The sequence below is a fragment of the Phalaenopsis equestris genome, unplaced genomic scaffold, assembly GCF_001263595.1.
Source record: "Phalaenopsis equestris unplaced genomic scaffold, ASM126359v1 Scaffold000600, whole genome shotgun sequence".
Lineage (NCBI taxonomy): Eukaryota > Viridiplantae > Streptophyta > Magnoliopsida > Asparagales > Orchidaceae > Phalaenopsis > Phalaenopsis equestris.
Genome location: NW_018165040.1, coordinates 2,711,686 through 2,731,777, shown reverse-complemented (window position 1 = coordinate 2,731,777; position 20,092 = coordinate 2,711,686). Strand labels below are relative to the sequence as shown.

At 34.4% G+C, this 20,092-nt stretch overlaps 1 protein-coding gene across 4 annotated transcripts in view; it reads right to left on the bottom strand.

The window, feature by feature from the left end:
* LOC110029777 (E3 ubiquitin-protein ligase At3g02290-like) overlaps positions 1-18,181 on the bottom strand; it is a 27,899-nt gene extending 9,718 nt beyond the window's left edge. For 3 of the 4 annotated variants that reach the window (XR_002294575.1, XR_002294576.1, XM_020732208.1), the window contains exons 1-2: positions 17,988-18,181; positions 3,491-3,682 (exon numbers count right to left, since the gene is read on the bottom strand). Coding sequence is in view for 2 of the 4 variants with exons in the window: in XM_020732208.1 (XP_020587867.1) it covers positions 3,491-3,607 (117 nt within the window). In the remaining 2 variants the exon portion in view is untranslated. The other variant, XM_020732209.1, reaches the window with a different exon arrangement.
* Between the last annotated feature and the right edge of the window lie 1,911 nt (positions 18,182-20,092).

The window sequence follows — 20,092 nt, the reverse complement described above, 5'->3', positions numbered from 1 at the left end:
TATATATATATATATATATATATGCCGCTTTCTTATGCCTGAAAAGTTGTAATTCAAACATTAAAAGATATAACGAAGGTATTTTTTGTGTGATATGAAAGATTTGGGCGGCATCAATGTCAAAAGAAAAGTTTATATGTTTAGATATGTAACTATACAGGAATTGTGTGGTATGCATGTAAATGCCCCGTGATTAAATTGGATCTTGAGCAAGTTATCAATCATGGATGCATCATAAAATGCGCATTAAGATATGATAAAGATTGCATTTGAGACAGATTTAGTTAATAGTCGGCTATCACGCATTTGTTTGATAACAACTTTTTTAGTAGATTTGAAAATTTTCCAAGGTGAGAAGGAGATTCGTAAAAACTTTCAGAAAATCTGATTTTCCATAACAAACATTAATTAATTTTATAGATAACTACAGCCATCCCAAGCAGACCCTAAAGGCACATTTGGAATAGCTTTTTCATAATTTTATTTTTTAAGTTTTACATGCATGGCACTCAATTCCTATGAATTTACATATTTAACACCCAACTTCCATTTTTACATATATAACACTTTTTTATGCATCAAAATGTCTATTTCACATCTTAAAAGTAAAGAAAAAATGGTATTGTTATGGAGGCCTTTAGACTCCATTGTAGACCTTCATAATTAAGGGTTTTCCTGAATTATTTCTCTAATCTTATCCGCAAGAAGTATATTATCAGCGAAAAACATACACCAATGTACATGCTTCTGTAAATGTCCAATAAGAGCATTCATAACAAAAGCAAAAAGATGCGGGCTTAAAGCAGATCCCTGATGTAATCCAACTAAAATAGAAAAATATTTGGTCAATCCTCCTTCTGTTCGAACACAAGTAAAAGCTCTAGTATGCATATCTTTAATGACTTGAATATTTGTATCAACACATTTCTTCTCTAGAAAGCTCCAAAGGATATCGCTTGGAACCTTATTGTAAGTTTTTTCTAAAATAAATAAAAATAATATATAGATCCTCCTTATTCTCTTTGTACTTCTTCATCAAACCTCTCCATAAATGTATAGCTTCCATGGTAGACCTGTCCGACATTAATCCAAACTGATTATGGGAAATCTTTATAATACATCTTAACCTATGTTCAATTACCCTCTCAGATAATTTTTAACTATGACACGTCAACTTTATTCATTTATAATTTGCACACTTTTGTGCATCTACTTTATTCTTAAAAATGCTCTTAAAAATGCAAACCAAAATTCTCTTCCCCCCCCCCCACTCCTCAGACATCTTTTTAGTTTTTAAAATAATATTAACGAGTTTGGTAAGCCAGGAAACTCCCAAATCTCTTAAATATTTTCACACTTCAATTAGAATATCATAAGATCCTACAGACTTTCCATTCTTGGTTTCTTTAAAATCTCAATTTTTTTTTACTAATGCAGCGGTAAAAAAAATATTTTTTTATTACTAACATTATTAAGATCACTAAAATCGATCGTTTTTTCAGAAAATTCATTGAAAAGTTTATCAAAATTACTCACTCACCTATGTTGAATATCCTTTTTTAAGAAAACTACCTTTTGATTTTCATTTTTAATGCACTTTGATTGAGCAAAATATTTAGTTTTATCTTCTCTTTGTTTAACTAGTTTATACATATATTTTTCACCCTTTAAAGTATCGCATATATTATAAAGAACACTAAAAATAGAATTTTTAGCGTCACAAATTATTCTCTTAGACTCCCTACGAGTCATTTCATATTTTTATTAGTTCTGTAAGCTTTTAGATTTAAACTAATTTTTATAATATAACTTTTTATCATTTATATTTTCTAGCACATTTTTATTCCACCACCAACTATTTTTATTTATAAAAATTTTTCCTTTTGATTCTCCATGTATACATTTTTGCCACTTGTTTAATAGTGTTTGCTACTTTGTCTCATATAAAATTTGTATTTCATGAACATTCCAATTCTCGAAATCTTGAAGTTTACTCATAAAAATAATTTTATTTATCTTCTAAGTGCCCCCATCTAATTCTATGGCAATGGTTTTATTTTACAACTCATCATCTTAAAATCCAGAACTATCTTTACATTCTCGACGATCTCTTATTCTCATAAGAAAATAATCAATTTGTGTTTTATTAGATCTATTCTTATAAGTAATAATATGTTCATCTCTTTTCTTGAATAAGGTATTAACAATAACAAAATCATACGCAAAAGCAAAATCTAATATGACTCTTAACTTCTTCATTAGTCGTTCCAAAACCATAGACACCATGAATATTTCTAAAATCGTCTACCACTTTACCAACAAGTCCATTTAAATCTCCTCTAATAAAATTCTTTTTCAAGAGGTATCATTTGTATTAATTTTTCTAGATCATTCCAGAATTTCATTTGAAAGCTATATCTAAACCTATTTAAATAGCATAAGCACTTAAATCATTAAAAATCTTAGTGTCAACAACAATCTTAAGAGCTATAATTCCATCTCCAATTCTATTAATTTTTACATTATCTTTCAAATTATTAACTATAATTACACCTACACCATTTCTAAAAGGCCTACTTCGCAATAGCTTCCAATAATTTTAGTCACTAATGACACATGAATCCATAAAAAGAACCATTTATAAGTTTTGACCGATATTAAAATCATTAACCCAAAAAACAAAATTGATAAAAAAGGAGCATTTACATACATACCAATAAATTTTTATGTATTTATTTACAAATCCAACACCTGACTTTGTTTTTTACATATCCATTACCCAAATCTTTCATATCACATAAAAAATACCACCATTTTAACTTTAAAAAGTGCATAAAAGTGAAATACACCTTTTTCATGCATAAGGTGGTATGGTGTGTATATAAAAATTGAAGTTTAGGTATTGGATATGTAAATACATAGGAATTGAATGGTATGCATGTAATCTTCCTAAAAAAAATTGGGGGTAAAATGTTAACCATAGATTTTTTTTACCATTGAGAAAAACAATCCAGATGTCTGCCAAAAAAATTTTATTGCTGCTGCTGACTGTATATAACTAGGTAAACCGCACCGCATGAAAGAAAACATTAAACCTCATTCTAAAAGGAGAAAAAAAATTCAAACAGCAGCTCATATTTCTGCCAATATTTGTCATCTTTTATAATCTTGTTACCAAATTCTAATTCTAAATCCAGTTCGCAAATCAACAGAAAATACATTCTTAGAAAAGCATTAAGATCTGAGATGCATAACAAGGAGCGTCGTTGTAGATGATTAAAACCACCCATTTACATATCTAACACGCAAATTTGATATTAACATTATAACACCTTGGTGTCATAACACTATGCATGAAAAGTTGTATTTACTTTTAAAAAGATAGTTATGGCGATATATTTAATTTGACGTTAAAATTTGAGTGGTATGCATGCAAATATGAATGTTCAGATTTTAGATATGCAATGTAAATATTCCAAATAATTATTACCCCACTGAAGAGCTGGTGTAGAAAGTATCTCAAACACATGCAGTGCCTATAAATAGGATTGCTTGGAAGAATGTATCCTTCGTCTTCTTCACATGGACAGCAGCAAAATCCACCCATGCTCGATCAAGTAGTAGACCGTTAAGGTCTTCTCAAATAACAAATTAATGCAATTTTATAGTTACCGTAGAAATCCTAAATCATCAAAAACAGATGTAAGCAAATTTCTTGGAAGTTCCAAGGCCAAGAAAAGTTAATGAATTCTGAGCAATAGCATAGAAAGAAGGGGCATTTACATACATAACACTGAATTCCGATGTATTTACATGCATATCTAACACCAGAACTTTACTTTTTACAATAATACCACCCACTTCTTTCATATCACATAAAAAAAACAGCACCATTGTAATTTTTAAAAGATGAAATACGCTTTTTCACGCATAGGTAAGGTGTCATGTATGTAAAAATTTAACCTTAGGAGATATATGTGTAAATACATAGGAAATTAGTAGTATGTATGTAAATCTTCATAGAAACCAAGCTTTGAAAGTGCAAAATTGGAAATCAAGAACAGTCTAAAGTCCTGGAAGATCTTTACCTCTTCCAAAAAAATTTTAAAAAAGGATTGTGAGTTCCAATTCCTAGTAGGTCTGAACAAGAATCTTGATGAAGTTCGCGGTCGTATACTTGGCTACGCTGCGATCCCCTTCCTTCAAACCCGGCAGCATTCACTGAAATTCGCCGCGAAGAAAGTCGAAGACTTGTCATGCTCGACAACTCCATTCTTTCAGTCGAGCCTTCAGGCTTGGTCTCCAATAACACTCTACACTCTGCCACGCCGTCGCGAGCTACTCACTACACATGTGACTAGACCTAAACCCTACCAAATCCGTGACAAGTGTTGGAAGCTCCACGGAAAACCCACAAATAAGATGTCGGCCAAATTTTCCACTGAAGGTCTCGCTACGACCTCAGAATCCGCAACAATTCAATCAGCCCCTACTCGAACCTTCCCTGAATCGACAGACTTCATCAAAAGTCATATGAAACACTTGATTAAGTTGCTTGGGTCTAGTCAACCCTACTCTGGACTATCAACGTCTCATGTTCGCCAAGATAACATCTCTATGAAACTCGTTGATTTTAATTCTTCTAGCCCACGGATTATTGATTCAGGTGCCACACACCATATGACCGCGAGTTCTCATTTCTTCTCGACGTATTATCCTTGCTCCGAGCGAGATACAATTAAAATTTCTGACAGCTCCTGTAATTCCATTGCAGATAAAGGGTTGGTTGTACCTATACGTTCCTTAAGTGTAACCTATTGTCGACCAATAAGTTACATTGCTCATTTTTCCCCTGATGATGGGAATTGCTAAGCAATTAGTCATGTTCTATTTTTTCCAAGAAAATGACATTGATGACACCGACCCTTAGTCTCATAGTTATAATTTTTCTCTTTCTACTGTATGTCATATTATGCTTCTACATTGTCTCTTAGGTCATCCGAATTTCATTATTTAAAACATTTGTACCCCTTGATGTTTAATGATAAAAATTAATTATTTTTTAAACTGTAAAATTTGTCAATTAGCTAAGCATCCCGTGTCATATCTACCTCATCCGTACATTTTTTTTCACTTATTCATAATGATTTATGGGGACCCTTTTGAACTACAAGCTATACCAGTAAAAGTTGATTTTTACTTTAATTAATGACCACACTTGGATGTCTTGGGTCTATATTTTAAAAAATAAATATGAAGTTGTGCCCTTTTTTAAAATTTTTCATTCCATTTTAACTGAATTCAAAACAAATATTCAAGTACTCTGAATGAAAAATGGTTGTGAATTTTGGGAGAGTTCTTAGTGAGAGGGCATCCTCCATTATAATTTCTATATGGATATCCCTCAACAAAATGGGGTAGTCGAGCGGAAAAATAGACATCTTCTTAAAGTTGTTCGCTCAATTATGTCTCAAACAAATGTCCCTAAAATATTTTAAAATGATGCAATCCTCACCGTTAACTACTTCATCAATAGAGTTTCGTAAAAATCCACAATTTTTGAATCTCATTATACGTATTGATGTCATGCTTTCCTACCAACCGGTCCTCCACTTTAGACCCCAAAATATTTGGGTACACGGGCTTTGTTCGAAACACAAACCCAACTCATAATAAACTGGATCCCTGCTTAATCAAATGTGCTTTCCTTAGCTATTCCACCACTCAAAAAGACTACCTCTGTCTGGATCCTACCATTAATGAAAAAATCTATTTTAGTGTGAACGTCTCTTTTTTTTTTTTTAAATATACCTTTCTTCCCTAACATTGCCTCAATTGAGGGGAGCTTGATTTGAACATTGTTCTTCTTCCGACTCTGTTGGACAATCCTCCTACAACCACGATGTTCAGTACACCTTTAGGACCACTGGATTCGCTATTAGCCAGGCCAAGATCACCACCACCCTCTATTTGGATCTATACCCGTCATCCAAAACCTCTAGTGAAACTTATCCCCATGCCCATATCGTTAAGCCCGCTGCTCCGCTGTAGGTCTTGGAATTTGCTCCAGCCGACATCACTAAAAAAATGCCTTGTTCGCCCTGATTCGAGTGAAGATGTTAATTTGTCTATTATCTATTAAGGTACGCAAACATATACCGTCAGGAACTCTGTATCCTATGGCGAAATATGTCTCATTCCACAACGTTTCTCCAAACTACAAAGCATTTGCCACTTCTGTGACAGATAATGGTTTCTCATCCACTATAGAAGCGGTTTTGGTTGACCCGTCCTAGAAGGCTGCTGTCATGGATGAGATAAATGTTCTTCGGCACAACTATATTTGGGCGGTGATCGATCTTTCCCGAGAAAAGAAAGCAGTGGGGTGGTGTCGGTGGATCTTCAACGCCGAGTTTAATTCAGATGGTTCCTTTGAATGCAACAAGACATCGTTGCTCGCCAAAAGACATTTTCAAGCTTATGGAGTTGACTATGAAAAGACATTTGCTTTGATTGCCAAATTTAATACCATTTGGGTCCTATTATCATTAGTCGTGAATCTGGATTGGCACTTACTGCAATTGAACGTCAAGCATGCTTTCCTTAAGGGCGATCTCACTAAGGAGGTTTATACGTTTCTCTTGTCGGGATTTGATTCAGCTTCTTCACGTGGACAAGTGTGTTGATTGCAAAAGTCCCTCTATGGACGGAAACAATCCCCACGAGTTTGATTCGGCAAGTTCACGCAGGTGGTAGTGGGTCGTGGGTTCACTCAAGCCCAAGTTGATCGTACAATAATTTTTCGGCATTCATCCAGTGGTTGTATTGCCATCCTCATTGTCCATGTTGAAGACATGGTGCTCACAGGTAATAATTTGCCAACCTTGGAGTCACTCAAAGGTATCCCCACAACATCTTTTGAAATGAAAGACTTGGGGTCTCTCCTCTATTTGTTAGGCATTGAAGTAGCCTGGTCCTCAAGGGGTATTTGTTTTTCTCAACACAAATATGTGATGGACTTATTGATCGACACCAACCCTACCAACCTTCTTCTTTGCAAACCGGTTGTTGTCCTAATGCATCCAAATGAAAAATTATTGGATTTACCAAGGTTGTTCCAGTAAACAAATCCTACTATCAATGTCTTGCAGGTGCTCATCTACCTCGCCCAGACATTTGTCACCCTATGGGTACGTTAGTTTATGCATGACCCCTACGAGCACCATCTCACTGCAGTTCATTGATCATCCACTACTTAAAAGAAACACCGGGATCATGTTTTTTTTCACTCATCACAATTTCTGCTTTGTTGCAGTTTATACATATGTTAATTGGGTTGGGTCAGTTAATGATAGATGATAAACGATTTACCTCGGGTTATTGCTCCTTCATATGGACGAATCTTGTCACTTAAGAAAATAAAAAACATTCCATGATTGTCCCTGGTAGAGTTGAATCCGAATTTTGCACTATGGCTTTGAGGATGTGAAGTTCTCACGTTGCACATTATGCTCATTGAGTTACGTATGTCGGTCACTGCTCCTCTGCAACTGTCTTGTGATAATAAAATTATCATTAGTATTGTTCATAAATCGTTCCAACAAGATCGTACCAAGCATGTGAAGATTGACCATCACTTTATCAAGGAGAAACTTGATTCCGAGGTAGCCCTGCTCTTGTCAGTTAGGTTGCTCCTGTCATTACCAACAAAGCCTACCTTTTTTTTAGAGTATTAAAAAGCATCTAGTCTTTTGCACAATTGAATGGATGTTTCATTTCAACCCGACCTGAATTTGCAAGTATAATGAGGCCTCGATGGGAGGGTCGCTCCTACTTACTTTAGAATAGAAATAGAGAAAGAAGTGGGATTCTCAGTCAACTTTTGTCTTTCCCTAATAAAAAAGAGTGGATGGATGTTTTGAACGAGTGTTTTTAGTGTGCCCCATCAGCTAGCAGAGAAGATCTAGCTATATGTATAAGTAAGCAACGATTCTTTTTCCAAGTGCATCAATCGAACCTTCCTTCGAATTGGCCAATTTTGAGTTATCGTTCCACTTATTTTTTATTTTGTTCTCAATTAGAAAATAGAAAAATCATGAGGAGAATCGTATGGAACGCGAGGTTCTACCTTAGAATCCTCTCTCATCAAAAAAATTGAAAAAAAAGAATCATATACCAAATTGTTTTCAAGATTAGAATTCATACTCTCTGGTGAAGAAATTATCAATAAACAATCCACTTGGTCTATTTTCTCTCTTTTCCTTTTCTCTTCTTGGGGGGGATTTTTTCATTCAGGAGGAGGAAGCTTGTGTGAGAAATCTCATCTACAGGCCAACTAGCTGAAATTCTCACAAAGAATTTTTCTCATCCGTTGTTTGATGACTTTGAATCCAAGTTGAACATGATTGACATCTATGTTTCAACTTGAGTGGTAGTGTTAGAAATTATTAGTATTTATTTCTTTCCTTCTCGGATATTTCCTAGTTCATATATTTCCTTTTTATGAATACCTTTTATTTCTAGGGAGTTATTAGGAATTAATTTAATCCTAGAAATTTCTATGTTATGTCTTTTCTATTTTATAGCGCTTGTATCCTGTATTTATATCGCTTTTGATATCAATTAAATTATTTCGTTGAATTCCCACAGTTACTAATACTTATCAATGATCATGTTTTCATTTATGGTGTACACTGTTAACATAGGAAGCCAAAGAAACATTTACATAATATCACAAATATAGAAAAGATGTCCATCTGCTTCATGAAATTCATTAACACTTAGCGGTTGTTCGGTATCTTATTTGAGGCAAAATTTATGCAAAATTTAGCTTAAACTCCACCAAACAAAATTTACGGAAATTTAAATTAAACTGTTTTGATTAAATTCTTATCAGTCTCACTATGAGAATCAAGTAAAACATATGGAAATTTACACACGTAGCATACAATTCTTATGTATTTACATATCACCTGCCTAAACTTTCATATTTACACATCGCACTTTGCCGCTTTAAACATATGCATGAAAAAGTGTATTTTACTTTTAGAAAACGGTAATAGTGCTATTTTTTATGTGATATGAGAATATGAATGCTATGTGAGTATATATGAAAAGTTTTGGTGTGAGAATGTAAATACATAAGACTTGTGTGCTATGTATGTAAATGCTTTAATGAAGATGAAGATGGAGATTTGAACCATCCTTCCCCCAAACACTTTGACAGGTAAAATGCAATGCAGAAAGAAATTTATCTTTCCCAAATTTCATATTTCTTGACGCAAATTTTAACACGTACTCATTCTAAGCATTCATCATCATTAGCCTTATCCCAATTATTTAAGGATGGCTTTATGAATCCTCATTCTACATTCATTTTTGGTAAGTATTGTATGAGATAATAAATCTTATTTTGCACAAATTCTATCCACATTACTTTTGTTCTGCCCTTCTTATCTCCATGATTGTTCAACATAAATTTTACCCTTTTTCGTACATACCAACCACACAAGTCTATTTTTCACTACCTTAACATCTATAGAAGTCACTATAATTATCCCTCGATATAAACATTTCTCAATCTATACCTCCAAATTTTGCCACAAATCCAAACCTCCAAACATGTAGATTATCGTCACCAAAAATATCAAACAAGTGCACAAAATAAATAGAGCTCTGCAGACTACTTCCTTTTTTTTCTTGAATGAGTTGAAAACAATATTGGATTCAAGGTTGTCTATATAATTACACTAAATACCTTGTTAGTTTTGGTCAAGCCTTACGAGGCTAGAGATACAGAGACAAATAGAAATTGCATGGCAGAGTCTACGTAAATGATTGGAAATTACAAACAACTTGATTGACAACTTATAGAGAGAAAGATGTATTGCATAGAGATTTTTAAAGAATTAAAAAAAAAAAGATTTTTAAGGACTTTAAAAAGAGATGCTCCAAAAAAACCCCAAGGACAAAAATTTGGATGGATAAGAGTGAAATGTTGTCATGCACATGTTTGATTAGTGACCTTTTATTTAGTGAAAAGAGTCGAAGTCAATAGCACGACGTGGACTAAAAAATAACAAATGAGTAGATGAAAATGTGAGCGGGTTCCAAAAGGAGACACCCCGGCCAACTTCTCCTAGCGAGAATCTTGAAGAAGTTGTGGCACCTCTACTCAACTGTTATTACCATGAACAATTAACCTGGATCTTTGAGAAAAATGAAACTGTCAAGCAGGAAACTTTTAGAGTCATTTCGGTGACTTTGATATCAAGGTACTAAAGTGCGCACAAGACTGTCGGTTTAGGCCACTTGATGAGTTTCCACTCTGGAAAAGGGGAAAGGGCGATTCCAATTTTAGGCAAGTTCTATGTTTGGCTTTTATGAGCAAATTAGGTCAATCTACATATAACAAGTTATTGGACGTTATTTAACCTTATTAACTGGCTTGATCAACCAAATCTAAGAGAATATAGGTATACATAGTTCATTGATTATCTTATTCCTTCCATGATGTAGGAAATTTTAGGAGAATACATATGACAAGCACAATTTTCCATGGGCGAATCATTGCATCTAGAAGGTTCAGAAATGTCCGACAAAATATTTTGAAATTCTGAGAATGGTACATGTAACAATTGATTATCACTAACCCCAATACCGATAAATACTAATAATAGAATTAGCCATAAAAGCAATTTAACTGCTCATCATTTTTATTGTTCACAGATATATAGCTCATTTGATAGCGTCATTGCAAAGAGTATGAATTTTGATTGTGGATGCATCAAAAATATATGCATTTTTAGACTTATATTTTATAATTATTTTTTTGTGATATTGCGCTTTAAAGAAATATATTTTTTATGTTTTGTTGCAGGTTGATAATTTTTAGGACTTGAAGCAAAAAGAAAGCAAAAAATATGGAATTTGGAGTCAAAATGGCGTTTTGGAAAAAAATACTCAGCGCCGACGACGCCAGACTGAGCGTCGACAACTCTATTTAACAGAGAGCACAGAATTAAATTCGGGCCACAGGAGCTGACGGCGCGATCATGGGCGTCGACGGCGCCAAGGTCGATGTTGGGCGAAATTCTAAAAGATTCGATGAATTTGGACGTTTTTTGAAGAGTTATTGGAGTCACCTCTTAGAAAGCTGACATTATGTTTTATTTAGAGCGAAAATTGCTCAGAAAAAAGAGTGGTTAGAGGGGTCTAGAGTGTAATTGGGTTTACTTAAGTGTTCTATTGTTTAGAGTGGTGAATCTAAGTTTGATTTTCTTCTAAGAGTTGTTAAGAGAGGGAGAGAAGTGAGAGATTTCTTCTTCCATACATCTTTAAAGAGAAAATCAAGAGCATTGTAAAGAGAGAAAGAGTTCAATAGAGGCTACAAGGGATTTGCTTTGAGAAGAGTTACAGATAAGTGGTGTTTGTTTATTATTGGTGTAAATACTTTCTTTTATTTATGAAATTCGTATTTTGTTATATCTTTCTCATGAAGTCTGGGTAGTTTTCTTTGTCTTTCTCTCTACTCTGAAATATGGTGAAATGAAGAGATGATTTGAATGTGCCAATTTTAAAATATAAAATAAATTTTAATGATTTTTTTACTCTGTTCTTAATATACTTTTCGATCTAGCCAATTGAATTATTAAAATCTGTTGTGAAACATATGATCCGCGAAATGGAGTATAATTTTTACAATAAAGTGAGAATCACATTCAATTCTATGAACGAGTATTTCGTTCATGGAATTGTGTGCAAATAAATAGGGAAATATATATTATTGGGCGAAAAATTGGAGATTTTAGGGTGACAGACTAAAACCCTCAATTTGATTTTATTGTTTAAGAACTAAAGCGAGAGTTAGTCTTCAGGAGAACGGCAGTGGGAGCTCTGGAGTTGGAGTCAATATCCTCTCAGCCTAACCACGAATTTAGAGACTAAACCTAAGATTAGCCAACGATTCTCTATAACACTTGACTAAGGCTAGAGAATTAAAATTATTCTTATTTGACACAATAGAAATTCAAACCATTTATCTCTCTCATTTAACCAAAAACTAATTGTAGTGGAAAAGATGTTTTCTCATATTTGATAACTTCATCACAGAAACATAATTTGGTAGTTATAATTTAACTTTACTTTACAGTCTTGTTGGTAGTTGAAAATTTAGTTCTGATAGAACCTTAAACATTTGAAATTAGTATAGTAGACTTTCTTTATTATTGTGAAATTCCTAATTTAAATTATCATCTCGAATTTAAACATTTCATGTGGGATTGATATTTGGGGCTTAAATAGAAAATCTTGTATTACTTGATAACGATACGTATACTTGCGTAGAATCCCAATATAAATTGTTTCAATTTCTTATTAATAAATAACGAACCAAGTTTTTGGCATCGCTGCAAAGCGGAGTCATCTTCATTAATTTTACACAACTATAATTTTCGGGATCAATTGTCTCTTTAGCAAGAAAATTTAAGAGGGTTTTAAAAGAGGTATAGAAAGCCAACACTACACCAAGTTGCTAAAGCTGTCAAAGTTGATGAACCTTTGCTAAAGAAAGTAAAACTTGAAGTACTAAAAGGTGGTGGTCAGGAGTTAAGCCTGCCATAAAACACAATGACCCGTGAAGAAACTTTCAGCCAAAGGAAAGTAGCTGCAGAAGAAGTCTCCTACAAGGTAGAGTTTTTTTGAGAATTCAATCATGGACGAGTTACATGCTTAGTGAATGAAGCTTCACCAATTGGCTGAGATGGAAAAACCCATGCTGAGGATGTTATAAAGTCCACTAACAATGTTGATGTTGTTAGCAAAGAGTTCTAAGCAAGCCAAAAAGATAATTAACTGCAACAGAAGAAGCACGCAAGAAACCCCAAACAGAAAAGCTTGGTCGCACGAGTCAATCTGGCTCAAGTGCTTGGCATTTTACAGGATCTTAAGAAAAGCAAAGCAAGAAACCCAGAAGCTTCACAAATTTGGAAAAAACAATGAAATAAAATAACTAAAGCCAACAATTGTCCAATAAGACATTGAAGTTATTTACTAGCTTTTATGGGTGACATCTCCGGGATGACTTTGACCTCATTTATATTTATTTTGAGGGCCTCATGAGTGAGCAAGAAACCCAAAAGCTTTATAAATTCGGCTCTGAAAACACAATTCAAAGGATTCATGTAATATTACAATTGTAACGAGTAGCAAATGATTTCAATAGATCGAGAATATGTTGAGCCAGCATCTTGCTTTAATAAATACATCAACAATGCGCACCTTAATTTAGTAGCCTTTTTTATCTTTAAGCATGTTGACAATCATTCTCTGGTAAGTTGTACCAGCTCTTTTCAATATGAAAAGCATAATGTTGTAACAGTAAAACTCATTGTTAATGCAGACTGATTTAGTAGCTTTTTTATCTTTAAAAATGTTGTAAATCATTCTCTGGTAAGTTGCACTAGCTATTTTCAATGTTAAAAGTATGATGTTGTAAGAGCAAAAACCATTGTCAATTATGAATAGAGGCTTCTCATAGTCATTTGGATGCATTCGATGATAGCCTGAGAAAGAATCCATAAAGCAATTGTAAGGTGGTAAATAGTAGAGTCAACTAAAGCATCTATTCATGCAGGCGAATAGTTACACTTGAGATAATCTTAATTTAGATTTATGAAATTGACACAAAAACCTTCCACTGTCCACAAAAACCTTCCACTGTCCATTTGTTTTTTGTCTATCGTGACATTTGAGATCTAGTAATGGAAATTGCACATCTTAGATGGAGTCATCCTCCTTCAAATTATAGATTAGACTACATTATGAATAAGCTAAGCCAAGATCCTGCAAATTGGTGAATATTTTGCTTAATTTAGTGTAGCTTTTTCTAAGGTATCAAATCAATTGCAAGTGATGTTAATATCAACATCAGATATTTCAATTGCAGCTCAATTAAAAAATATTAATATTCAACTGAAGGGTGGTGATGACTCCTTTTTGCACGAATGATGTAGGCCTCCTTCAGCTTATTGCATTTGTTGTGGATAGGCTAAGCCAAGGCCTTATCTTAGCAGCTCGATGAATATTTTGATTAATCAGTCAGAGTGACCACTTGATGTTAAAGCCAATGACAGGTGATAATAATATTGACACCTAACATTTCAGCTGTAGCCTAAGCAAATGCAGTGGTATTCAACAATAGAGTGGTGAAGAACTCTTACTTGTACCCTAAATTGAAGGTAGCACTAATGAAAATTGCATAGGTCTTTGCAAGGAATAAGAGATTTTCTCGATAGCCTCTGAGAATTTAAGTCCAACTCCCCTCAAAACTCTACTTATAGCAACAAATCATAAACAAGACCAATTGCATGGCAAAAATTTCAACAAAAAACCTCGGACAGTGATAGGTCAACCTCTCGTTAAAAAAACTATTGCATGTAGTAGGTTAAAAAAACTTGTTTTGAAGGTCTTGAGAAAATAAAACATTGAATGAAAGAAAGCGACAACTATGGTGAGTTGCCCGCACCCCAGGTGAAGTATGATTTATCCTTTGATCTCATTGCGGTAATCCAAGAATTGTAAAAGGACTCGACAGTAACATGAGCTCAAAGAGCCAAGGTTCATCAAATAAAAATATGTCTAAAAATAATATTAACATTGTTCTTTATTATCTATCAGAGTGATGTCAAAATGATAATTTGTAATGAGAGTAATGATATCAATAATGTCATAATAATGGCTATCAGTAGATGACATATTGACATCAAAGAAGGTTATAAGAACCTCAAGAGAAGTTGAGCGAGATGCGGAAACAGCATGGACCTGTCCAAAGCAAAGTCACTTGAAGCTAACCTGCTTTGACAACTCAGCCTCAACACCCCCAAGTACGAATTGGATTATCCCTATAAGTATGGCCTGCGTTGGAACAGTCTCAATTTAACTTTTCTTTATCAAAACCTTATCCAGTCATCACCCAAACCTCGTAAGGATGAACTTCAACTTTTCCACACAAATCAATTTTTCTATTGGGATATACAGTTGGTACAAATCATTAGCATAACAATTGTGATTCTCCTAGAAAACACAATATTTCAAGGCATCATGACCGTTGGGCCAGCGTGTTATGGCATCAATTGACAGAAGCACTCAACGCAAATCAAATTAACAATTTATGTAACATTCCGAGAAGATTAAAAATTAAATTTCAAATTGACGCATGAGACCTTGCCTACTAAAAAAGATTGTTGGTAAGCACCCGTGATTGCACATTTTAAGAAAAAAAAAATGGTGGTGATGTTTTCAAGTTACAAAATTGTTAGATCGCTCAGCCAACTTGTTTGAGTGGTTGCACAACTTGTTCCTTAAGACTAGGGAATTATGTTGAGCTTCCCAAGAAGAACCAAAATGTTGCAACTTGGAAGTAGAAAACAAAATCGCAAAGTTGTACTCTTTTGCATTGATGTGGGAGTTTGTTGAGGTTATATGTCAGAAGTCTTTGTCGCACCTCCCAAAGAGAGAACAACTGTATTGCTACAGTTCAGGTCAACAAATGTTTGATCCCTCAGTCAATCAATATGAAAAATCATGTAATTTGTTCCTAACTTCCCGGATATATTGTCAAGCCACCCAGAAGAATCAAAATTGTGGTAGCTTGAAATTTGACAGTGAAGTCACACATTTGTACTCTGTAGAGTTGATGAGAGAGATGACGAGTTCAATAATATGGCCAAAGTCTTTAACCATTGAAGGTCAAGTATATAACTAAATGAACCTCCTTAGAAGCCCTTAGTGAGAGCTATCTAGTTGACATCTAGCTCAAGCTCCATCATATCCAGTATCTCCAGCTAAAATTAAGTCAAGAATTGGCAAGATAGTTAAGTAGACTCTTGTCTCGTGTTTAAAAGAAAAAAAAATTGAGAATTTTTAATAAGTTTTTACACCCTTGCAAACTAAGTTATGTTTTATTGCTTTACTTTGTCAAAAAAAAACTAATGTTGTCAGGCATGATGTGCGAGAACCAGCATGGTGGTGCCTTGTTGAAGATAATGAAGAGAATGTAACACTTCACAACACGGCTAACGATGTAATAGAGAATTGAATTAGGGCAATAAAGTTGGTCAAGTCCAACTTACCCCTATAAGAGACTAACATGGGCATCGTGAATCCAGTGAGAGGTTAGGTCTCGACAATCTCAATGGAGAAGATATTAACAATTTGAGTCATATATTTGCAAGGTTTTTGAAGGAGATGAGTTCCTCCAATACTCCTTTTTGTACATTGTGTTGCGACTTGTTGTGGGATGGAGTTGGTGTGGTAACTTAAGTTGAAGCTTGGTGGTGGCAAGCAAGAAAGAAAGTTGAGTCATGCTCTTGAGGTGAAAGCATAAAAAGGATTGCTTGAGAAAATTGTTCGTGGATTCCCTAAATCATTTGAGTAAGACAATCAACCATGTTTTAGAGCTATTCAAAAGTGATAAAATCATTATTTTGATCGTTGGGTGAGGAATGCTCTACATGATGATCCATACCTGATTTCTGGCCTTTACATTGTCCAAATTGACCATGCCACTGCACCTTCAAAAATACTACATCCAAAGTTGTTTGTAGAGTAATACAAAAACCTTATTAAATGTTTGAGTCGAGTCTTATGAATATCGATGAGAGAAACTATAAGTAAAATATTTTGTTTAATTTATTGGGAATTACAAAAACGTGATTGATACCTCATAAAAGGTGTGACATATTAGGATAAGAAGTATATAAGAGAGAAGCTCCTAGGCAGTCTCGGGTAAAAATAAGTGGCCAAATATACAACTTATGTCTTACACATAGCACATCGATGACCCCCTATTTAAAGGCAAAGGCCAAAATCAATGCAATGGAATGGTTACAAAAGATAAAAAAGAAAAATGCATAAACCATCTTAGTAACATCAATCATGTAGCTAGAAATTCACGTCATTAGTTACTCTCTGTGTAATAAATGTGAATGACTTCCCTGAGCAAGAACCTCAAGCAAGTTAGAGAATACACGAGTAGTTGAGATATTTAGGAATAATTGCTTTTTGAAGTGGGTGACTATTTTGAGTCCCTTATGTGAGTTCACGATTGACTACTGAGATCAAAGAGGAGCTTTATTGGTCTGGGCAAATCGATGAGTTTCCGCTCTAGATAAGTCACGGCAGTAGGCAACACAGGGCCTCGGGTTACGTTTAGATTTGCCGAGTTATGAGTGAATAATGTTTTTAGTCTTGAGTGAGCTGTAATACCAAATTTAAGCTTATCAATTAAGTTGATCAACCAGGCCTAAGTAAATATAGGATATACACTCAAGTCTCCCCTTTGGAGTTAAGGAGTAATACCACTAAGCCAAAAACCCAGTGAAAATCTCTTTCCAAATTTTCCAAAAGCATTGGATTTTCTTGCTTTTAAATGATATTATAAAACACTTCATCTTCTCCACTCATCATATATGACATATCACTACTTCTATGATTTCTGAAAACAGGGATGGGGAGAAGGGCATCTGCTGAAGATCAAAATGATAAATGTATCAGAAGAATTATAGTCTAAATCAACAATCCGGATAACCTCTCAAGAAACTTTTTGCTCAAGAAAAAAATTAAAATATCGCAAAAAAAAAAAAAAAACCCCGCATCAAATTCAATAAAAAGCCATGGCCCCAAATATCAATCTATAAAACATGAACTAGATATATTCGCCCAATTAAGTTTAACATGATCAATCGAATTGATGCGTAAATATTGTCAGTATTTCAAAGAAAACGACTAGTGAAACTGAGATCAGAATCTATCTACCCGCCGTCAAAGAACAAAACTATCCACATCAGCCAAAAATCCTTCTAATGATGAACCTAATAGCGCTGATCATGAGGGCCTGAACCATCGAGACTATCAGCACAAATATAGCCGCAAACTATTTAACTACACGGTGAAAACGATTGATTCAACCGATTTTCCAATCAAATTACCTGATGAAATCGTGGAGAACACGGATGAAAAAAAAAAAAGTGGAAGCTTCGTTCGTGCTCGAGGATGAGAGTGAGAGGAATCCGAGTATGATTCCGAAAGAAACTGGAGTTATAGGGTTAGCATCTGGCGCGTTAAGAATGAGGGAAAAGCAGCTTAGAAGGTTAGAAGGTTGGTGCAATGTCGCCCTCTGGAATAATTTCGCCTCCGTGTCCAATTTTTTTATCGTTTTGCTTGGGCTATATTAACGATCTAAAAATATGCTAATTTTGGCTCTTAGTTCGTGCTTGTTTCTATCCGATCTCTATCTAAGCGAAAATTATAGTTAATACATAACCATCACTATAATCTTTAAGGATCTGATTTTGAGCTAAAGTAGGGTAGGTTCCAAAGAGGCTTAAAAAAAATTTGATTCAGAGTTTTGATTCACAGCTTGGCTTATTTATTTCGATCCGACCTAAAATTAGAGTCAATTTTCGATCCCCCCAAAAACTTTCATATCGCATAAAAAATATTATTATTTGTATATCAAAAATGTGCCTGCGAGAGAAATATGATAAGGAAGAGTCGACTGACAGCAAACCAAGTGTCTCACTTATCCAATTGGATGCAATCATCCGAGCCAAAGAAGAACGCTAACAGAGTTTGAATAAGGATAAAAAAGAAAGATCTAGGGTCAGTTTGGGGCAGCTTATTTGGTGTGGTGGCGTTTTGAAAACGCATCTGACCTGTTTAGGTAAACTGCATTTTGACAGTTTATGCGTTTTCAAAACACAGAAAACTGTGTTTTCACACCGCACCTATTTAGGTGTGGTGGCAACTTATTGACAACGGTTTGACTTTTCCAAAAAAAATAAAAATTTGTAACAGCTACCGCACCTAGCTTATCATTAGATTATTTTTAATCAGTTTATCAGCAGATTATTCAATAAGCTGCAGCTGCCCCAAACAGACCCCTAATCTCAAACTTATCAAACTATAACAAGCAGATAGGCTTTCGAGCTAATCACCACTGTAGAGTCGAGCAAAGACATTGACCTACCTCTTGATAGATCTAAATTGAAGAAAAATATAGTTCTTCGCCATCACCAGCTACGCCCCGCCCCGCGTGGGTTCTTAGTCAAAGACCAAGAATTGACAACACAATAGAGCTTCACAAGCGTCCCAAGGACTTTCTCATCAATAAATGCGTTATCTATTATGTTACATTGATTTACATAATGCTTGATCATTTTGTCTCATTCTGTTGACAAGAGCTCCTCATCAAAGGATCGAGGGTCGATAACCATACCATATCAACCAATGAACGAAGATTAGTTGATCGAGTTAATCTCGTAGACCCGAAACTAATTAAGTCTAGTCGATCGACTGTGCCAGTCTAGCCGATCGAACCAAAATTATCAAATTGAATTCCTGTTAGCTTGGTAAATCGAGTCATGGGACAACAAAGAAATGTGTTCATACATGTATAATATCTATAATACCATATACAACTTACATTAAAGTATGTGCATAAATGTAATATCACATATTTTACCCTCTCGAACTCTCCCCTATAAATAGATAGATTGTTTTATGAGAAAAAGGATCATATATAAGATGTTTTACTATTCATTATTATTTACTTTTTGTTGTGTATATATAAAACAGAAGAATAATCGAAAACGAAGCAAAAAATAAAAAGAGAAAATTTACACCAGAAAAAAGTAACACAGCAGAACACAGATTTACGTGGTTCGGCAAATTTCTTACGTCCAAGAAGTTGCTGAGGATTTTGCTACTTAAGGAATATACATTAGTCGATATTCTCGACTTACAAGAGGAATCTCTCACTGTCTTGATCTCTCTTCTCTCTCTACATTGAGATACACCGAAGAAAATAAACTTACAAGAGAAATAAACCAAATTTCTCTTCTATCACAAGCCACAAAGAAGAAGCTAAGGGAGAACAATCTTCTTCTTCTTTCTTTTGCTGCCCGTTGGAAGTTGTCGGCCGCCCTCATAGTTTAAATGAAAGAGCAATATACCTCAAATCCTACTTCTATCCCAAAGAATAAACACAATACTTGAGGATGAGGCTCGATCAGATAAAGTAAGAATCAAATAA